Below are 20,247 nucleotides of genomic sequence, written 5' to 3' on the forward strand. Positions count from 1 at the left end.
AGCTCTCTACCTGTGATAATTCATGTTCTGTTTATTGCTAGTTTCTTGGTTGCAGGTTTTACTAAGACGAAACCTGTTTTATACATTTGTCCTTTTGTGCTCACGGTGTTCATTTACTTTCTAATCATTAGCAATGTCTAGATTATCATGGACTCTGACTGAATAAAATGATTTTCCATTACAAAAGTTTTTGTTAGTGTACAAAATAACGTATGTGCAATGTGGATTTCAGTACTAAAAATGAAATAATGGAATGTGATCTCTGTCGGTATCTGTTGAATATACAGTTTACTTCTGTAACTACCATTATCAATAGGAGAAATGTTTGGGAATGTGGCGAGTCTCATGATTAAGCCTGGAAGTTGCAGTTGCCTGTGAGATGTTGCTTAGAGGGAAGGAGTGCCATAAGAGAATTTTGTACATTTGTAAACATTTTGTAATAACATAACACAAATTTCTAAAATAAGAACATCCTAGTTCCATTTATTATACCACTTCTTCTTACAGAAGCTAACAAATTTTTAAAAAAGTAAATTTTCAGGCTCAAAAATCTGAAATATAAAAGCTGCATTTATGATAATCTCATGTTATTTTACTACACTATGTATTTTTCCTAATACATAAAATACGAAGCCTAAAAGTTAGAAAAATACCATAGTCTTCACAAGTAGTTTGTACATTGGTGAAGCAGTAAGTGGTGTTTCCATCAGTTATTATAAATTCTAAATCTTTTTATTTTGTTATCATAATGTTTCTAGATGCTTTAAGTGGAAGTGAGATGCACAGGTTTTATCAGTTTTTTAAGATGAGAATAAATGCAATGGCCTTACACCATAAAAGTTCCTTACAGTTGGTAATTTTGCAGTTTTCTATGTGGAATACTGCAGTCATCAAACAGTCCAGACTTCAGTTCTTACATGGTGCTATAAAAAGAGAACCACTTTAAAAGCTTAGATGTGTGTGGTGCTGCTTCTTCACAGTCATAATTATCATACCTAACATACTGTGCATCTTGTAACAGGAAAGTACCATCAGACTCTACTATCTAAGAACTTCTGATTGGCTCAAAAGATCAGATCTTCTTTGAATACTCACATGTTAATAATGTGTACCATCTCTCCCTACATTGCATGGGCAATAAGACAATATTTATTCAAGGATGAAAACATATCACTGTTCAATGTCTCCAGTACCTGTCGAATCTCGTACAGCAAAACAAAGAAACTATTTTCACCAAAAAGGTAAGTGTCATACATGGAGCAGGCAAACACAAACGCAAATGCAAACACACACACACACACACACACACACACACACACACACACACACACACACACACACAAATAGAGAGAGAATCTCATCACGCAGTACATGCGTCTAAAAGGCTATGGAGTTGGTGTAGCACCAACAGTCAACGTATCAGGCAACAGATACAGCTGTGGGTGAGGGAGTTTCCCCACTATAGGTGATAGTACTTGCTAAGAAGCTTTGTAGAGATAGAACCTTTCTGGGAACCGGCATCTGCCTGCGGATCCTCCTGCGTAGGCTGTTCCCACGCTTTTTTGTAACCTTCTCATGACTACAGTCTCTTGTAAGTGTTACACATGGATCTCCAGTTTCTGACTCTGTATTGTCCAAACTATTCAGTGACAGTGTTCCCCTGTTTGCCTCAGTCTCTCTTACAAGTAGTGGGTTGGAGAGATTGAGCCCTCCCTCTGGTACAGATCCTTCTCCCAATTCTGTTCCTCCCATGTCTCCACAACCTGTGATGAAGTTGCATTGTTTCTCTGAAGAAGCTTCAGCTGCTGTTAACTCGTTCTGCTCCCAGTCACTGTCCAAAGATTCGTCACCAGCGGCAACCATTCTGGGGACCCTTGGTCTGCCAGTCACAGCTTTCTGTCTGGAGCTGTGCAGCCTGCGTCTGGATCCACGGCGGCGAGTGTTACTGGAACGCTTCGGTTCCCTGCCTCTTCTGTCCTGCAGCCACTGGAATATGGTTCGAGCATACTTTGTGATCCATTCTTGGTCCGCTTCCAGCTCTTCGAGTGTATCAGTAACTACTGTATCATTTGGGTAGTTTCTTGCCAGTGACAGGGCCTGAAACAATGTGCAAAATGAATTAAATAATAGCATAATGTATTTTCTATATTGTCAGAGCAGTGGTAAGAATGAAGTTGCCTGACAGTGTCAAGTATCAGAAAATAAATTAGCATCTGACTGGGTTACTGGAGCATGGTGTGTTCTACAAGGTTTCTTATTTGGGCCACTGCTCCCCCTGATGTTCACTGCTGGCCATTAAAATTGCAGCACCGTGAATGTCGTATGAAACAAACATCAAGTTGGTACAATCTGGCATGAAGTATGCTACATGACTGGATAAGAAAAATGATCTGCATTTCAGTGCGACCACACAAAATAGGTAGGAGTAACACCACCTACTTTGTACAGTGAGGTGACAAGAGTCATGGCATAAAGCAATTGGAAGTCACCTGCACAAATGTTCAACCATGCTGCCTCTATACCAGTCCATAATTATGAAAGTGTTGCCGGTGCATAATTTTGTGCATAACTGTGGCCTGCAGACATGGTGCATTGTCATCCATAAAAATTTCGTCACTTTTTGGGAACATGAAGTCCATGAATGGCTGAAAATGGTCTGCAAGCAGCTGAATGGTCAGTTCAGTTGGACCAGAGGACCAAGTGCAGTCCATGTAAACACAGCCCACACCATTATAGAGTACCACAAGCTTGCACAGTGCCTTGTTGACAACTTGGGCCTCGGAATACTGAATTCCCTAACAATATTCTAAATGGGCCGTCTCGTGCATCTAGCTCCAACTACCATTCGGCGTTCAAAGTCTGTTAATTCCCATTGTGCGGCCATAATCACGTCAGAAACATTTTCATGTGACTCACTTGGGTATAATTGACACTGGCCCTTTACACCTTGTGTATGCGATACTACCGCCATCTGTATGTGTGCATTGACTCTTGTCACCTCAGTGTACAAAGAAAGATTATGCTGTGGGTTTCACATTCAGAAATCGTCACATTTGAATGTTGATGATGTGATTGGAATTGTACTTCATGTAAGATGGAGAAACATCTACCAGTGTTAGAACTAACAGCACCCGAATCACTGCCTATCGAGACATCGTGATATTGCTGTCCGCGTTGATTCAAATATCACGACCATCGTCCAAATATGGAATCTATGGAGTCAGGAAGGCCGCACTCAACACCTTACAGGATATCAACGACCACATGCGACCAGCATCGGAGAGGACAGACATTGCTGTAATACCCTGAGTGGCTGAGCGAACAATGTTATGTACCTTGAGTCAAGACATGGGCTCATTTGGTACAAAACAAGTTTTCAAACAGACAGTGTGATGATGTCTGGGGCACTACAGACCGTCAGCATGATGATCATAGTTTCAACTTCCTTTGACATGGCAGCAGAGATGGAACCAACAACTACACTGAGTGTATGAGTGGCACCACGACACTTCTTCAAACGAGTCACAGTTCTTCTGGTTAGAGTGTCTTGATGGAAGTGCACACGTGTGTGCATGAGAGAGAGAGAGAGAGAGAGAGAGAGAGAGAGAGAGAGAGAGAGAGAAAGTGTGTGTGTGTGTGTGTGTGTGTGTGTGTGTGTGTGTGTCAGCCGCTACACTTCTAATTCTCTGTATCAAAATATCAGGTCATGCATTGCCAAGAGTTTTGGCATGCCACCACTCACCAGCCACTACAACTGATGAGCTCTGGCATGTATCTGAAACAGCAATTGAATAACAAACCCATATCTGTCATCCAAGCTCAGATTGAATCGATGCCCAACTAGATACAGACATTGTTGCTGCCAGGTGCAAATTTCACACCATTTATATCCTTGAATCAGCTACAAGTTCGGTCACATAACCTTTCTGCTGTGCTGTATATGCACAATGAGAAAATTTTCAATATATGGTATCCTACCTGATGTCGCAGTTATTATGGCCAATAGTGTACATTAATGATTTGATATTAACTGTAGTGGATAAGTTTAAAACAGTTTTGCTTGCAGATGATGCGATGGTTAAACTGATGAAAATGCAGAAGTGATGATAACTTCTTTATTAACTGATCTAGTTAGTTCAGATTGCACAGATAGGGTGATTCACCCTCTATAGGCTACAGATGTTTCTGTTTTCTGTTTACTTACAGGTGGAATATGGATTTCTAGTAGATGTTACGTTACATCATAGAGCCATTGACAAATAAGAGCTGCAGCCAGATCGACATCCACGGAAGACTACAGAACATTTGTGCAGAGATAACATCAGCCACAAGAACAATGTACACATGGGGATGAAAAAGAATTATAGGAGGGGAAGCCAACTTTTAAGACAAACAGTGCCATGTGAGAGTGGATAGACGTCCCACAAACCGTGATCTTAACACACAGTAAAATTGTGCATGTAGAAGATGGTGAAAACTTTATCAGAATGTGATAGAAATGGGCTGTTGACTCCCAATTTGAGGGGAGGAAGGATGAGAGTTTGCTCTGATCTGTTTTACACACACACACACACACACACACACACACACACACACACACACACACACACACACACACACACACTCTCACTCTCACTCTCACTCTCTCTCTCTTTTTTGCGTCATCAGTTTCCTGACTGGTTTAATGTGGCCCGCCACAAATTCCTCTCCTATGCCAGTCTTTTCATCTCAGAGTAGCACTTGCAACCTACATCCTCAATTATATGCTGTATGTATTCCAATCTCTGTCTTCTTCTATGGTTTTTGCCCTCTACAGCTCCATCTACCACCATGCAAGTCATTCCCCTATGCCTCAATACATGTCCTATCATCATGTCCCTTCTCCTTGTCAGTGTGTTCCACATATTACTTTCATCTCCTATTCTGCACAGAACCTCCTCATTCATTACTTTACAAGTCCACCTAATTTTCAGCATTCATCTGCAGCACCACGTCTCAAATGCTGCGATTCTCTTCTGTTCCGGTTTTCCCATATTCAATGTTTCACGCATTATAAACCAATAAAAACACTTCCAACCAATTTTGTGACAGCTGGTGACACTGGGGCTAATCCCTATGGTCTAGAAATGAAGGTTCACCCCGTGAGAGTGCGTTATTCCTTTTCTTTAAGGTATAGGAAGAGTAGGGCTAGTGATCAGTTATGAAGACTCTTTTTGGGGTCATATAAGCATCACTCTTCTCGATTTTCTGCAAAACATCCACACCAAAAATAATCAGCAGTATGCCGAAATACTCATACATTTTAGAGAATCCAGTAAGAGGAAAAACGCACAAGAATGTGTTAACTGTAAAAAAGCGTGACAAATCTAAACTTGGACAATTTCCAGTTCCATATAACACAGTGCATGTGGTTTCTTTGACACAATTCTGTTTCCTAATATCAAGCAATGGTGGCTCAATTATTGAAGTGGAAGAGACCAGAGTTCTATCAGTGAGGGTCGACGGAAAGCTTATATGAAACTCTCATATTCAAGATCTCTTGCAACCAAAGAATGCAGTGACATTTTCTCAATCAGCACCTGTGAGATTCTACAACTTCGCTTTGCCTACTTTTATTGTCTGTGAAAGGTGTTATGAAAGTGATCATATGGCAGAAAAACTGGTTAAATTGTTATTTAAAGAACTAAAAGAGCAAATTTTTTGTTATAAATGTTGAAGATAGTGAATATGAACTGTTTTTTTCAGTAAATATAATAGTTTGTTTAAGGCAAATTTTTTTACTGACAAATGACCATTTTGTTAATTTTACAATGCGCGCCTGCTCATGTGACAAAAGTGAGCACACCTGCCAGAGGGTTAAGGACATAGGGCCTAACCCTAAGTTGGAGGAAACCTGTCATGAAGCGTTCAGGCAGCATCAAAGGACTGAAGGTTGCAATGAAGGTGGCAGTCTTTTCAATTTCTCCATTGTTCCTACATGTCCTTTGCTTCACATTCACTATCCCTTGTATTGCCCATTTTTGTTTGAATTCAGCAATGTCAACTAAATGCAACTAAATAATGATGTCATAATCACCCAATTTCTGTGACTTCCTTTGCACAGTCAGTCTCGACCAGCAAGGAACCATTTCGCAACTTCTTGATAAACTTTATGGTACCAGCAAACCCTTCTAAGCCTTTATGGACATAGAAGGGAGACACATTTTCAGATATACCCTCCTTCCTCTTGATCACTACAAACATATTCTGATTCATGACTCATTGAGCCCTGTTACTAATGAAAAGTTGGTTGTCAGGAGGACTAGCCTTCCTCATTCTTTTGGATGAATCGGTTTGAGTAGGTACTCCCAGGTGGTACACCCATCATGCCGGGAGGAGAAGATGAAGATTTCAAGGGTTCCATCTCTGTCCCATGAGCAGCTAGGGAGATAAGGGTCCACTCACACAGAGTGTGAGTGCCTCAGTAAGCCTTATACAACTGATGTGCAGCAGGTTCCCAGAGGTTGCCCACTAATGACTATTCCACCTCAACAGCCATGTGTCTCATCAACACACAGCACACCTTGGAACTGACTTTTTTTTATAGAGGTTTTTGGCATACTCGTGATCTTGGCAGTCAGGCCAAGATCTCCGTTCCCTGTGACACAAAATGTGACAGAAGACTGGCAGCACTTACCACTGGCGCACTCCAAAATGCTCTGTCTTCATCTAAGTAATGTCTCTGGGTGTTGTTTGGAGACACCCCTGTTTGAGCACTGTTGCTAATGGTAAACAACTGTGGTTACTGGTAATTCCCTGGATGGCTTTCCATACTTTTGTAGAGCAAGTGTAATGATTGATAGAGCCCAGGAACGCTTATCATGACCTTTTCTTGTCCTTCTTAATTATGTACTGATCCTTTGCTCTTGCAACTCGAAAGCTGTGAGACTGTCTGCTGTTGGGCTGTATTTAAACCATCTAAGAGCCATACACCTGTCCCACATTGCTGAATGGCACTCATCAGTCCATCTAGGTACAGGTTGCCTCCTAAGGTGACATGAAGACTTTGGGATGGATAATTCAGCAGCATGACAGATCACTCATGCGAAGTGGTCCACACATTCCTTGGCACTGTCATCTGTTCAAACACAGCCATCTGGCTGAATAGTGTCCAGTTACACCTGATGACCATCCATTTTGGTGACTTCTGCCCAAGCAATCCTCCATCCAATAGGTGGATCCTCAGTGGGAAGTGGTCACTGGAATGAAGGTCACCAGTTGCTTCCCTCTATGTCAAGTCTGCAAGGGCTGGAGAGAACTAAAGAAAGAGGAATAGATGGCTCAGGATGATCCATTATCAGACAAGAAATGAGTAGGACTGCCAGTGTTGAGGATGCACAGCTCCTGAGACATCATGAGATTCCCCAAGACTCTGTCCCTGGTACAAGTATAGTTCAAACCCAGCCCCATAATGCATTATGGGGATTGAAATCACTCGGTAGGAGAAATGGGCGGTGGAGTTCTGCAATAAGGCCTGTAAGAGCCTCAGATTCTATTGCATCTTGCAGAAATAAATACAGGAAGCAGATAGTGATCTTTTCAGAAATGGCTAAAGCTTTTAGGTCAGTAACCAAGGAGAGAGCAGAGGACTCAGGTGTGTGTTGCTTACACACACAGGAACCTCTCTGTTAGCTCTGTCCCCAGTCAGATCATCCTTCTAGTGAAGAGTATAGACCAGTAGCACAGGGACATCAGTTGCTTTAAAATGTGTTTCTTGTAAACACAGACACAGGGGAAGTTCCTGTGCTAGCAGTTTCAGTTCATCCACATATGTCCTGAACCCATTAATGCTCCACTGTAATATGAGAGCCATCTACCATGGGGGGTTGCATTTTCACGCAGTCTTTCTACCAGGCAGGTGAGCTCATAACGGGTGGAGGCTCAGTCTTGGGGCACGATGATTGCCCCAGTCTGACATCAATGTCCATTGGCTCTAAACAATAATCATGAGAGACATCAGAGAGGATGATGTTGAGCTGTTTGAACTGTTTACTTCCTGATTCCAGCAGTGGTGGATGCTTGGTCTTTGATTTTTTGCCCGCGGTAGGCTTCGGAGCCACAATGGTGGCAGTGGTAGTGGCAGTCCTGCACATTGGACCAAACTGAACCTTTGGAGGAGCAGAGAGCTCCACATTCTCAGCTCCCATGGCCTTGTCTGATGTTTTGGGAGGAAGTATGGGCTTCGAAGTAATTGCAGCAGCACATGTGCGCTGACAAACACAGGTACTAGTGCTGACACCAGCAACCTCCATTTGTATAGCAGCATTGGTTTTCTGCACCGGCTATTTAACAACTGAAGCAAAGGAGGCAGCCAACATGGGGCAGAGGGGGGGGGGGGCTGCATGGCTTATAATTTTTTATTTTGGAATCACCATAGGGGATCCGTTCTTTAAGACAGACACAGTAGTCCCTACTCCAGACAGGGTGAGCCCCAGCCACTGAAAAATTCACACCTTTGGAAGAGATGAACCTCCAACACCTTCATGGGCAGCCTTACCACATTTCCCACAAGAGGCTTATCCATTACATCCAAGAGTGACGTGCTCAAATCACTGGTATTTGAGATGGCACATTGGATTAGAGCATTGGACTGCACAGTTAGCTCTGGGAGTTTCATGCTATTAAAAGTGAGGATGAACAAGTCAGATTTGATCAGATCACCTTCCACCCTTTTCATTATATTTTGCACATTTACAATGCCTTCTTGGGCTCACCCTACTTTCAGGTCTTCATTGGGGATGTTCGCCAGCTCCCTGCGCATCACAACACCATTACTGTAGTTTAAGGTGGCATGGAGCTTACTCTCAATGGAATATTCCCCAAGGATTTTGGCTTGCTGCAGGTTTATCAGTTGTTGGAAACTTGAGGTTTTGCCAACAAAATCCCATTCTGCACCCACTTAACAGTTTTTAATGTACCTGCAATTTTCTGTAAACCCTTTTGAATGTAAAAAGGTGGGCTACATGAGCCCTCTCATTTGATTGAGTGTTGGTACCTACTAGCAGCCCACCCATTCTACTGGGAGGAGGAAGAGAAAATTTTAAAGGATCTATCTTGGTCCCATGAGCAACTATGTAAATAAAAGTCCATCTAGACAGAGTCCTGTGTGCCGAGGTAAGCCTTATACAACTGAGATACAACAAGTTCTCCATAGGTTGCCAGCTAACAACTGTTCCACCTCAATAGCTGTTCATCTGAACAGTTTGCAGTACACATTGAGATTGAGGGATTTTTTTATAGATGTTTTTACCATCCTCATGATTTGGGCACTCAAGCCAAGATCCCCATTCCCTGTCACACACAATGTTCTATCACCATGCCACATGGTCATTGCTAAATTATGTTCTGAGCATGTAGTGAGTCCCCAACTCAGGAACCCCAAGGTCAACAAATCAATACCCAGCAAGTGAATGCTGAGCCCCTGAGGGTGTAGTCTGGTGTTGACTTTACCCACTTCTATAGATTAACATGGCTGTTCCATGTTATATTGGTTCATATGTAATATTCATTTTTGCTTTGTAACTGGTTACTATGCATGTGTACAAAGGGCTTCTGGTTCTTCATTATCTTATTGCACAGCAGAGAGAAAAGGCAGGCTTAAGTAAACAACCAAAGCAAAGGATAAGAAAACAATACACACATACAGACTATATGTAAGACATTCAATAACTTTAGGGGAGTTTGGGGTTAACTGAACCCCGGGATTAATTGAACCATCACATTAATTAACAATTCGAGAGGTAAAATTATCCTTTGGTGCCATTAAGTTGTTGCCTTGCAGTTGCAGGTTTTGTGTGTGTGTGTGTGTGTGTGTGTGTGTGTGTGTGTGTGTGTGTGTGTGTTAGTAGACAATTTTGTTTGTTTAAGTTAAGTTTAGTGTTTATTGCTTTATGATACTCCATGAAATATAAGCTGTGCATGGAGCCATTTTCCCATTATTTTGAAGGTTTCTGACAAAGTGAAAGTGGAGTTAATTGGGGTTATAGGGTGCTGGAGTTCCGTGGAGTGATTCAGTTAACTCCAGAAAGTTGCTCTTGAAGCAATATAATGAATAATTTCGTAGGAACACCTGCTTGTGTCCCCAAAACTACCATATAAGACATTACAGCCTTGTAGGGATAGTGTATCCTTGGCTTTTACTGTTTCCACCATGTTGAAAGACTTTAGTGTCAGTGGCATTGTACTTCAACATATTTACTCAACAAGATTTTTTTTGTCATCATATGTAACAGACAGAGCTCTACCAGTTCAGCAACAACCAGTAGATAACTCAGTAGCAGAAGATACAAGCAAACCTTCAGATGACAATACTGAAAATTTTGGGACTCAGACAAGATTAGCTAACAGAAATTACACATCCTGTACATGTTTGATCCTACTCTACAATTGGTGTAAGTTGGTTGGCTGGTTGCTTTGGGGGAGGGGACCAAACAGCTAGGTCATTAGTCCCTAAGATGACAGAAATCAAGGGAGGATCAACACAGAACACAGTATAGTAAAGGGGAAGGGATAATGTGCAAACAGAGAAGGAAAAGGAATGTCAAGGGAGCAGGAAGAGGAAAGAACAGGAGGGGTTGGGTTGAAATGGGGTGCGCTGGGGTGTCATAGAAATGCTGCACACAGTGAGGCACCAACACCACCAACAACCTGTCCCAATACCCACACCATAACATTATCATAATACAGTGGGTACAACACCAGAGGAAGAATACACAAGAAATGAGGAAATAAAACAGGACAATAGACCAGATGAAATGTAGGGAAAAGGTGGGGAGAACCTGGCCAGTGGTGAGGTGAGATAAAGGTCTCAAAGACCAATGCCTACACTAACTGTGAGATTCAAATTCCAGTGTAAAATTCAAGGATTTTTACCTGAAAGTACATACCACTTTCATAAACAAATCTAGCACAGACTTAAAATTGCAAGTGTCATCCACTAATGCCTGGGACAAGAAAGGTGGGAGGGCATATTTAGTGCAAAGAACCAAAGGGGGGGGGGGGGGGGTGTAGTCCGTGCAAAATATGAATCAGCATGATGGGAACCCTACAAAAGGGAGGGGGGGTCCCTCATTGCAGGGTAAAAAACCATAGGTCAACCTAGTATGGCCAATACAAAGATGGCAGAGGATTTCTCAGTGGGAAAGGCAGAGGGAAGAATGCCACATGGTGGAAGTCTTCTTCATGACCCGAAGTCTATTAGACAGAAGTGTACCCTCCCAAGAGTCAGCCCACAATTGAGAAAAATGGGATTTGACATTTGATAGCCTGAATGAGACTCATTGTGTCCATACATAAAAAAACTCAAGTGACTGAGGGCTTTTTAATGAAGCAGAGGGCCCAGTGGATAGCCATCAGTTCCACAGAAAACATCCAATGTGTGGCAGGCAAGAGATGGTGTTCCATACCAACAGAAGATGTGATGGCATATCCCACATGATTGCTCGATTTAGGGCCATTGGTGTAAAAAACAATGGCATCCTGAAACACCTGTAAGAACATCCAGAACAAGCAATGGAACACCATTGGAGTGACTGAGGCTTTTGGACCTCGGAAAAGATCCATCCAAATATGTGGCTAAGGAACTAACAAAGGGGGGTGGCCATAGGTGTAAAAAACAATTGCATCCTGAAACTCCTATAAGAACATTCAGAACAAACAAAAGAACACCAGTGGAACGGTAGGGGCTTTAGGACCCTGGAAAAGATCCATGCAAATCTGTGACCAAGGAACTAACAAAGGGGGATGGTCTGGAGAGAACTTGGGGAAGAGTACAAGAAGGGGAGATGGAAGTCACGGCAGAGAGAAGTGAGGCACAGCCCAAGTGGTAAAACCACCTGAGGGAGGGCAGGGGGCAGGTGACAGCCCAAAACTGTGAAAACAATAGAATAGCCGAGTTGGGAGAGGTTAGCAGTGGAACAGGGCAGTGATGGCATAGGAAACCAAGAGCTGAGAATGTCGAATTGGAAGAGAAGGGATCCCCATGTCAACCAGACAGGCTAAATGCATACCACGATAGTGAACGGTGTCTAAGAGATGCAGTGTGGAAGGGGTAGCTGATCCATAAACTTGACAATCATAGTCCAGATGACACAGAACTAATGCCCAGTTGGCACTCCAAGAGGTATTGGCAAGGAAACAAAGATCATAGGGTTTATGAAAACAGCTAACCTTCAGATGGCGGCTTTGGGGCAACCAAGTAAGCTTGTTGTTAAAAAGAAGATCCAAGAAACAGAACTGAGGGACCACAGTCAGGCATTGAGGTGGATCAGGATGAACTGTAGTATGGCAACCAAAATGCATGACTGTCGACCTAAGGGGAGACAACTGACAACTGTGCAAGAGTGTTCACATGGAAGCACATCAGGTGGCAGCCTGAAGGAGTTATTCCACAGGGGTCACTGAGTGGGAGTTAGCTCAAATACATAAATGATCCACATAGAGAGCAGGGGTGACCAATGATCCACCAGAGGCCACAAGTCCATTAATAGTGATGAGAAAAAGAAGGACATTCTCTTGGGTCTGCAGAGAGCTGATAAGTGCCAAACTGCACACTGAATGATGGGTTGAACAGGAAGCGGCAAATAAAAACTGGGAGTGGGCCCCAAAGACCTCACTCATGGAGCATAAGGATGATGTGATGGTGCCAAGCTGTGTCATAGGCCTTATGAAAGTTAAAGAAATCTGTGACAAGATGGCCATGCTGAGAAAAGGCCTGTCAGCAGTTTCCCACTGAAGCAGATGATGGATTGGAGACTGTTCCTCCAGAAAGCAACACTGGTAAGGAGATGAAATATCCTGAGATTCAAGGACCCAATTGAGCCAACAAGCCACCATCTGTTCTAGTAGCTTCCAAGGGACATTGGTCAGGCTGAATGAGCAGTAACTGTTAAGGGGTGATAGATCCCTACCAGGCTTAAGGACAGGAACCACAATATTGTCTCTAAATTGAGAGGGGGAAAAGTGCCTTGGAGTTAAATATGGTTAAATGCTTGGAGGATATATTGGGGTTGAGGAGGATTGAGGTGTTGAAGCAATTGTTTATGGATGGAATCAGGGGAAGAAGAGAGGGCCAGAAGAAACTCCCATTCAGTAAAAGGTGCATTGTAGGATTCAGCTTGACAAGGGGTGAAACATAAGCATGAAACTTCAGCCTGCTGTTCCCAGAGGAGCAAGGCAGCTGGATATGAGGCTGATGCTGATGCTGTCGCAAAATGGGTCATGGGGTGTTTTGTGAGAACTGATAGATATGTACAAAGGCCACCTGGAAGGGCAAGGCTTTGAATGGAAGACTACCACTGACAACCTTGGAGGCTGCGGAGTGTAGCCCGCTCGTGGTGAAGGGACATAAGGACCTAGAGAGGAGACCAACTGTTTCCAACACACCTGTTTGCTCTGTTTGACTAAATAATTGGTTTTGGCTTGAAGGTGTTTAAAGGTAATAAGACTGGTGGAGGATAGGTGCCACTTCAGATGTTGTGAGGCATGATGATGATGATGATGATCACTGATAGTGGTGTCAATGGCCGTGCTCCACCACAGAATTGGCTGATGGTGAACGGGGCCAGTCAAATGGGCAATGGCAATGCCAGCAGAGTGGATTACCTTATAGGTCAGATCAAGAACGAATTCATCGATGCAACCTTACAAAAAAGGTAGAAACATGACCTGGGAGGTATATAGAGGCTAATCAGCATGATGGAAAGCCCAGCAGGGTAACCTAGACATCGGTAGGCAGGGAGGGAATGAGAGAATCAATGCTAAGTGGTCACTATCACAGAGGTCACTGTATTGTGACCAGTGTAAGGAAAGAAGAAGGGGAGGGGAAGAAAGCGAAAGATTAATGGCAGCAAAAGTCCCATATGTGGCACTAAAATGAGAAGAGGTACCATCATTAAGAAGGTACAGGTCATGGTCTGCAACAAATGGTCAATGTGGAGCATCCAGCTAGATGAAAAAGCACTGCCACACAACAGGTGATGGGCATTAAAATCCGCAAGGAGGAGGAAGGGAGAGGAGACTTGCTGAAGGAGGGCAGGTAAGGCAGCAGATGTAGGTGGCCTCCCTGGAGGGGGATAGAGACTGCAGAGTCCAAGCGGACCTGAACAGCATCTGCTTCCAATGGGGTATGAAGTGGGATCCATGTACTAACATTATCCATATGGACCAATGTGCAGACACCACCAGACGGCCTCAAAGGCCTGACTGAATTCCAGCAGACAGCACGGGACCTACAAAGGGTCAGTGAGTGAGCACCAGTAAAATGATATTCATGGAGAATGACACAAGTGGCCAAGTAAAATGCAAAAAGGGATTGCAACTCTGGGAAGTGATGGTAGTAGCTATTACAGTTCCATTGAATAAGCATGGAGTGGGTATCGAAATAGGAGGTGTACAGGATGGAGCCAATCAAGCTGCCAGGCGACCATCCATCACCAATGAAGACAGTGTGACATTCATAAATAAAAGGTCAGACTCAGGTTTCAAGGGAGGAGATGAGACCTCTGGAGCATGGTGTGTGTGTGTGTGTGTGTGTGTGTGTGTGTGTGTGTGTGTGTGTGTGTGTGTGTGTGTGTGTGTTTGTTTGTTTGTTTGTTTGTGGTTTAAGGGAGCTCAACTACTGATGTCATTAGCACCCAGTCACAATTGTAAGAGCACATAGAATCTAGTAAAACTCAAGGGGGGGGGGGGGGGGGGGGGAGAAACACCAGAAAGTTCTTACAAAGATGCAGATAAAATAAGTGAAAGAGTTAGATGTCTTTGGACAAGCCAGTCAAAGTAATAAAATGAAGAACATGAGCAGCTGCTCGAGCGTCATCAGCGAAAATATCCTGTAAAGTAGATGGCAGAGACAGGACAGCACGAGATTGACTCAAACGGAGACACGACAATAAAACACGGCGCACTGTCAATGCATGACCACAAGGGCACTGTGGGGCTGGGTCACCGGAGAGCAGGTAGCGGTGGCTAAACCGGCAATGCCCAATCTGCAACCTGGTCAGAAGGACCTCTTCTCGCCGAGATGGTTGGGAGGAGGTTGTCCAAGCAGTTGGGAATGGTTTTACGGCCCAAAGCTTGTTTCCTTGAAGTGATGACCAAGTATCCCACCACAATGACACAAGCCTCTTACAAACAACCCCACTAATGTCAGATGACGGGACACAATGGGAGGCTGGCCGAGGCAGGAGGACTGCAGCCTTGGCTGCAGCATCAGCAGCCTCATCCCCAGGCACTCCTACATGGCCGGGAACCCCCAAAAAGCTGACAGGAGAGCCATCATCAGCAAAAGAATGAGGGGACTGCTGGATCTGTTGCACCAAGGGATGGACTGGATATGGAGCTCCAAGGCTCTGAAGAGCACTGAGTGAATCAGAGCAGAGTACATACGATGAATGGCTGTGGCAGCGAGCATACTGAACGGCCTGATGGAGAGCAAATAGCTCGGCCATAAAGCTGGAACACTGGTCGAGGAGCCGGTATTTAAAGGTGATGGCCCCGACGACAAAGGCACAGCCGACACCATTGTCAGTTTTGGAGCCATCAGTGTAAATAAAGGTGTGACTGGCAAGTCACTCACGAGGTTCGGCAAACCGTGAGCAATACACTGCAGCCGGAGTACCCTCCTTCGGGAGCGAGCTGAGGTCGAGATGAATATGAACCGGAGCCTGCAGCCAAGTTGGTGTCGGGCTCTCACCCTCTCTGAATGTGGTAGGGAGGGCAAAATCCAATTGTCGAAGCAGGCGACGAAAGCGGACTCCAGCGGGAAGCAGGGCAGACACGTACAACCCATACTGATGGTCGAGAGAATCGGCGAAGAAGGACTCATAAGACAGGTGGTCGGGCATTGACAACAGCCAGCAGGCATACCAAAAAAGCAGTATGCCGCGCCGGTAGGTCAATGGTAATTCGGCAGCTTCAGCATAAAGACTCTCGACGGGACCAGTGTAGAATGCTCCGGTCGCAAGACATAACCCCCCCATGGTGGATGGAGTTGAGATGGCGTAAGAGGGATGGCCGAGTAGACGAGGCTCCCATAATCCAGCTTTGATCGGACTATGGACCGATAGATGCGAAGCAGGACAGTGCGATCAGCTCCCCAAGATGAACCACTAAGAACACGGAGGACATTAAGGGAACGTGTACAACGGGCAGCCAAATAAGAGATGTGCAGAGACCAACAAAGTTTCCTGTCCAGTGTGAGCCCTAGAAACTTAGTTGTTTCCACGAATGGGAGAACAACGGGACCGAGATGTAAGGATGGCGGAAGGAACGCTTTATATCGCCAAAAGTTGATGCAAACTGTCTTCTCTTCAGAGAACCGGAAGCCATTAGCCACACTCCATGAGTATAGGCTGTCAAGACAACGCTGAAGGCAGCGCTCCAGGAGGCATGTTCTCTGGGCGCTGCAGTAGATCGCAAAGTCATCGACAAAAAGAGAGCCTGAGACATTAGGTGGAATGCAATCCATAATTGGATTGATCGCTATGGCAAAAAGGGCTACGCTCAAGACGGAGCCCTGAGGCACTCTGTTCTCCTGGAGGAAGATGTCGGACAATACGGAACCCACAGGTACCATAAACTTTCGATCTGTTAAAAAGGAATCAATAAAAAGGGGCAGGCGACCGTGTAGACCCCACCTGTGCATAGTGCGGAGGATACCTCCTCTCCAACAGGTATCATAAGCCTTCTCCAAATCGAAGAACACGGCTACCGTTTGGCGCTTTCGCAAAAAGTTGGTCATGATGAATGTCGACAAGGTCACAAGGTGGTCAACAGCGAAGCGGCGGTGACGAAAGCCGCATTGAACATTTTTAAGTAGCCGTCGAGATTCAAGAATCCAAACTAACCGAGCGTTAACCATGCGCTCCATCACCTTACAGACACAGCTTGTAAGAGAAATGGGGCGGTAACTAGAAGGAAGGTGTCTATTCTTCTCGGGTTTGGGTATAGGAACAACGACGGCGTCACGCCAACGCGTGGGGACTTGACCTTTGGTCCAGACGCGATTGTAGGTATGAAGAAGAAAGCTTTTGCCTGCCGGAGAAAGCTGTGTCAGCATCTGAACGTGAACGGCATCTGGCCTCGGAGCAGAGGACCAGGACAGTGCAAGTGCACATTCGAGTTCCCGCATAGTAAAGGGGGCATTATAATTTTCCAGATTCGGCGAGTGGAAGGAAGGTCGCCGAGCCTCTTCTGCCTCTTTCCTGGGAACGAAGGCAGGGTGGTAATGGGCGGAGCTTGAAACCTCCGCGAAAAAGCGGCCGAAGGCGTTGGAGACATCCACAGGATCAACAAGTACCTCATTACCTGAAGTCAGGCCAGGTACCGAGGAGTGGGCCTTAATGCCCGACAGCCGGCGCAGGCCACCCCAGACGACAGAAGAGGGAGTAAAACTGTTAAAGGAGCTGGTGAAAGAGGCCCAACAAGCTTTTTTGCTGTCTTTGATGACTCTACGGCATTGCGATCGGAGTCGTTTGTATAAAATACAATTCGCCAACGTAGGATGGCGGCGAAAGGTGCGTAAAACACGTCGTCGAGCACGGATAGCGTCCCTACAAGCCTCATTCCACCAGGGGACGTGAAGAAGAGGTAGTACAAGGAATGGAACGTTCGGCAGCATTGATGATAACAGCCGTGAGGTATTCGACCTGACTGTCACAACTGAGAAAATCGTGGTCCGGGAAGGTCGCCAGTGAGGAGTAAAGTCCCCAGTCAGCTTTCGGTATGTTCCAGCTCGAAGGACGTGGGGATGGGGTGTGGTGCAGGAGACGAACGACACAGGGGAAATGGTCGCTCGAATAGGTGTCAGAAAGGACATACCATTCGAACCGACGGGCAAGAGTGGTAGAACAGATCGAGAGGTCCAAGTGGGAGAAGGTATGAGTAGAGTCTGAGAGGAAAGTCGGGGCGCCAGTATTGAGGCAGACAAGATTGAGATGGTTGAAGACATCCGCCAAGAGGGAGCCTCTCTGACAGGATGCAGGAGAGTCCCAAAAGGGGATGATGGGCATTGAAGTCGCCAAACAATAAAAACGGCGGAGGAAGCTGAACAATCAGGTGCATCATGTCAGCCCGACTAACCGCGGATGACGATGGAGTGTAGACAGTACAAACAGAAAAAGTAAAGGCAAAAAGAGTAATATGGACAGCTATTGCTTGGAGTGGGGTGGTCAATGGGATGGGATGGTAATAGACATCGTCCCGAACGAGCAACATGACCCCACCATGAGCTGGAATATCGTCCACAGGGGTGAGGTCAGACCGCTTCGAGGTATAGAGGGTAAAAGCAATACTGTCAGTTGGGTGCAACTTGGTTTCCTGGAGACCAAGGACGAGCGGACAGTGCAGGCGGAGGAGCAGGTGTAATTCCTCCCGATTAGATCGAATACCTCTTATGTTCCAATGTAACAAAGCCATCGCTAGTCAGAAAAAAGGGGGGAATGAAACAGGTGAAGAGCTGGTCACCTCGACGGCCGCGGAGGGGCAGGTTTCGAGGGAACAACGCTACGACCGGCGGGAGGCGGATCCTGTTCCATCGAGTCGTCGTCAGCTGCAGCCGCATTCCTGGGTTGCTTAGGAGGGGCAGCATCATTCGCTGCCGACAGGCCATCTGAGCGCCTGGCAGCAGAGCGTCCTGGCGAAACTGAGTACGGCCGGGAGCAGCGACTCAAGGATGGAGCATCAGACGAAACGCGCCGGGGTGGAAAGGGGGATAAAGACTTCTTCTTGGAGGCCTTCTTGGAAGTCCGATGAGGCACGGGGATGGTGGGCTAGACCCGAAGAAGGTCCTCACGTGCGGGGTCCGTTTTGGAACGCCAGACCTCGGAAGCCGAGGTCCGGAACGTTTCCCCGATGGACGCCTGAGAAGAGGATCGCTTCTCAGACGGCGGAGGGGGAGGAGGAGGAAGGGTGGCCCCTGGGGCAGAGGGGGCAGGGGCCACGATGGAAGGAAGGGATTTGGGAGGCGGGGGCATAGACCCCGGATGGGGTGAGGAGGTGGAGGGGGGACAGGATAGGGGTGAGGATACTGTGGAAGGAGTGGACATGACTGAGGCAAACGAAGTTGTCAACGTCATGGGATGGAGGCGGTCATACTTCTTCCTGGCCTCTTGAATCTTCTTCTCCTTCTGATACGCGGGACAGTCTAAAGATCTAGGCGAGTGGAGGCCAGGACAATTGACGCACCGAGGTGGTGGGGTGCATGTATGTTCCTCATGAAGATGACGTCCACAATCGCCACAAAGGGGCTCAGCCTCACACAGTGACGACATGTGCCTGAAGCGCAAACACCGAAAGTAGCGTATAGGAGGCGGGACATAAGGTCGCACGTCGCACCGGTAGCATATCACCTTTACCTTCTCTGGGAGAATGTCCCCCTCAAAGGTGAGGATAAAGGCCCCAGAGTCGATGCGATGGTCTTTGGGGCCGCGCTGGACTCGCCGGACGAAATGCACACCTCGGTGCTCCAGGTTGGCCCTGAGCTCCTCATCAGACTGCAGCAGGAGGTTCCGATGAAAAATAACCCCCTGCGTCCTATTCAGTGCCAGATGCAGGACAATGGACACTGGGATGTCCCCTAGTCGGTCGCACGCCTGGAGCGCCACCAACTGTGTGGCGGAGGTGGTCTTTATAAGAACGGACCCCGAACGCATTTTACTGAGAGCCTCGATTTCCCCGAAGATGTCCTCTAAGTGCTGGACAAAGAACATGGGCTTGGAGGTGGCGAACGTCCCCCCATCGGTCCGAGAACAGACTAAATAGTGGGGGAAGTACTTCGCCCCAAGCCCGTGGGCCTGTCCTTCCTCCCAGGGAGTGGCCAAGTGGGAAAGGGCAGGAGAACCAGAACCAGAGACAGTACCTTTCTTTTTAAATGACTCGGCCGCAAATCGACCTGCGAAACGTCCGCCCCGATACCACCCACTCCGACCAGGGGCTCTCCCCACGGGCACCACCCAGCCTCAGCGAGGGCCAACTGGCAGGATGACCGTTCCCGGGAGTCCTGATGCCCCAAGGAGACGGGCATCTACTCCTTGGCCGACGTGGGGAGGGTGCAGCTCAGGTATCGGCAGTACGATCCCTGTGTTGTCAGGGGGCTACAACCTAGAGGGTACATGATGACCCCACCACAACAAGCTGGCTACTGTGCTGGATTTTGGGTGCCATGGAAAGTCCATCATGATTGTAGGTGCAGATGGGGACGCACTATGGGCA

The 20,247-nt window shown here is 46.2% G+C and overlaps 1 protein-coding gene across 1 annotated transcript in view; it reads right to left on the minus strand.

Moving 5' to 3' along the window:
* Positions 1–454: 454 nt before the first annotated feature.
* LOC126298546 (uncharacterized) overlaps positions 455–20,247 on the minus strand; it is a 439,384-nt gene continuing 419,591 nt past the window's right edge. Inside the window, exon 15 of the mRNA XM_049989905.1 lies at positions 455–2,097. Within this exon, the coding sequence (XP_049845862.1) occupies positions 1,420–2,097 (678 nt within the window). The 3' untranslated portion in view covers positions 455–1,419. The remainder of the gene's footprint in view (positions 2,098–20,247) is intronic.

This window comes from Schistocerca gregaria, chromosome X (assembly GCF_023897955.1).
Source record: "Schistocerca gregaria isolate iqSchGreg1 chromosome X, iqSchGreg1.2, whole genome shotgun sequence".
Taxonomy (NCBI): domain Eukaryota; kingdom Metazoa; phylum Arthropoda; class Insecta; order Orthoptera; family Acrididae; genus Schistocerca; species Schistocerca gregaria.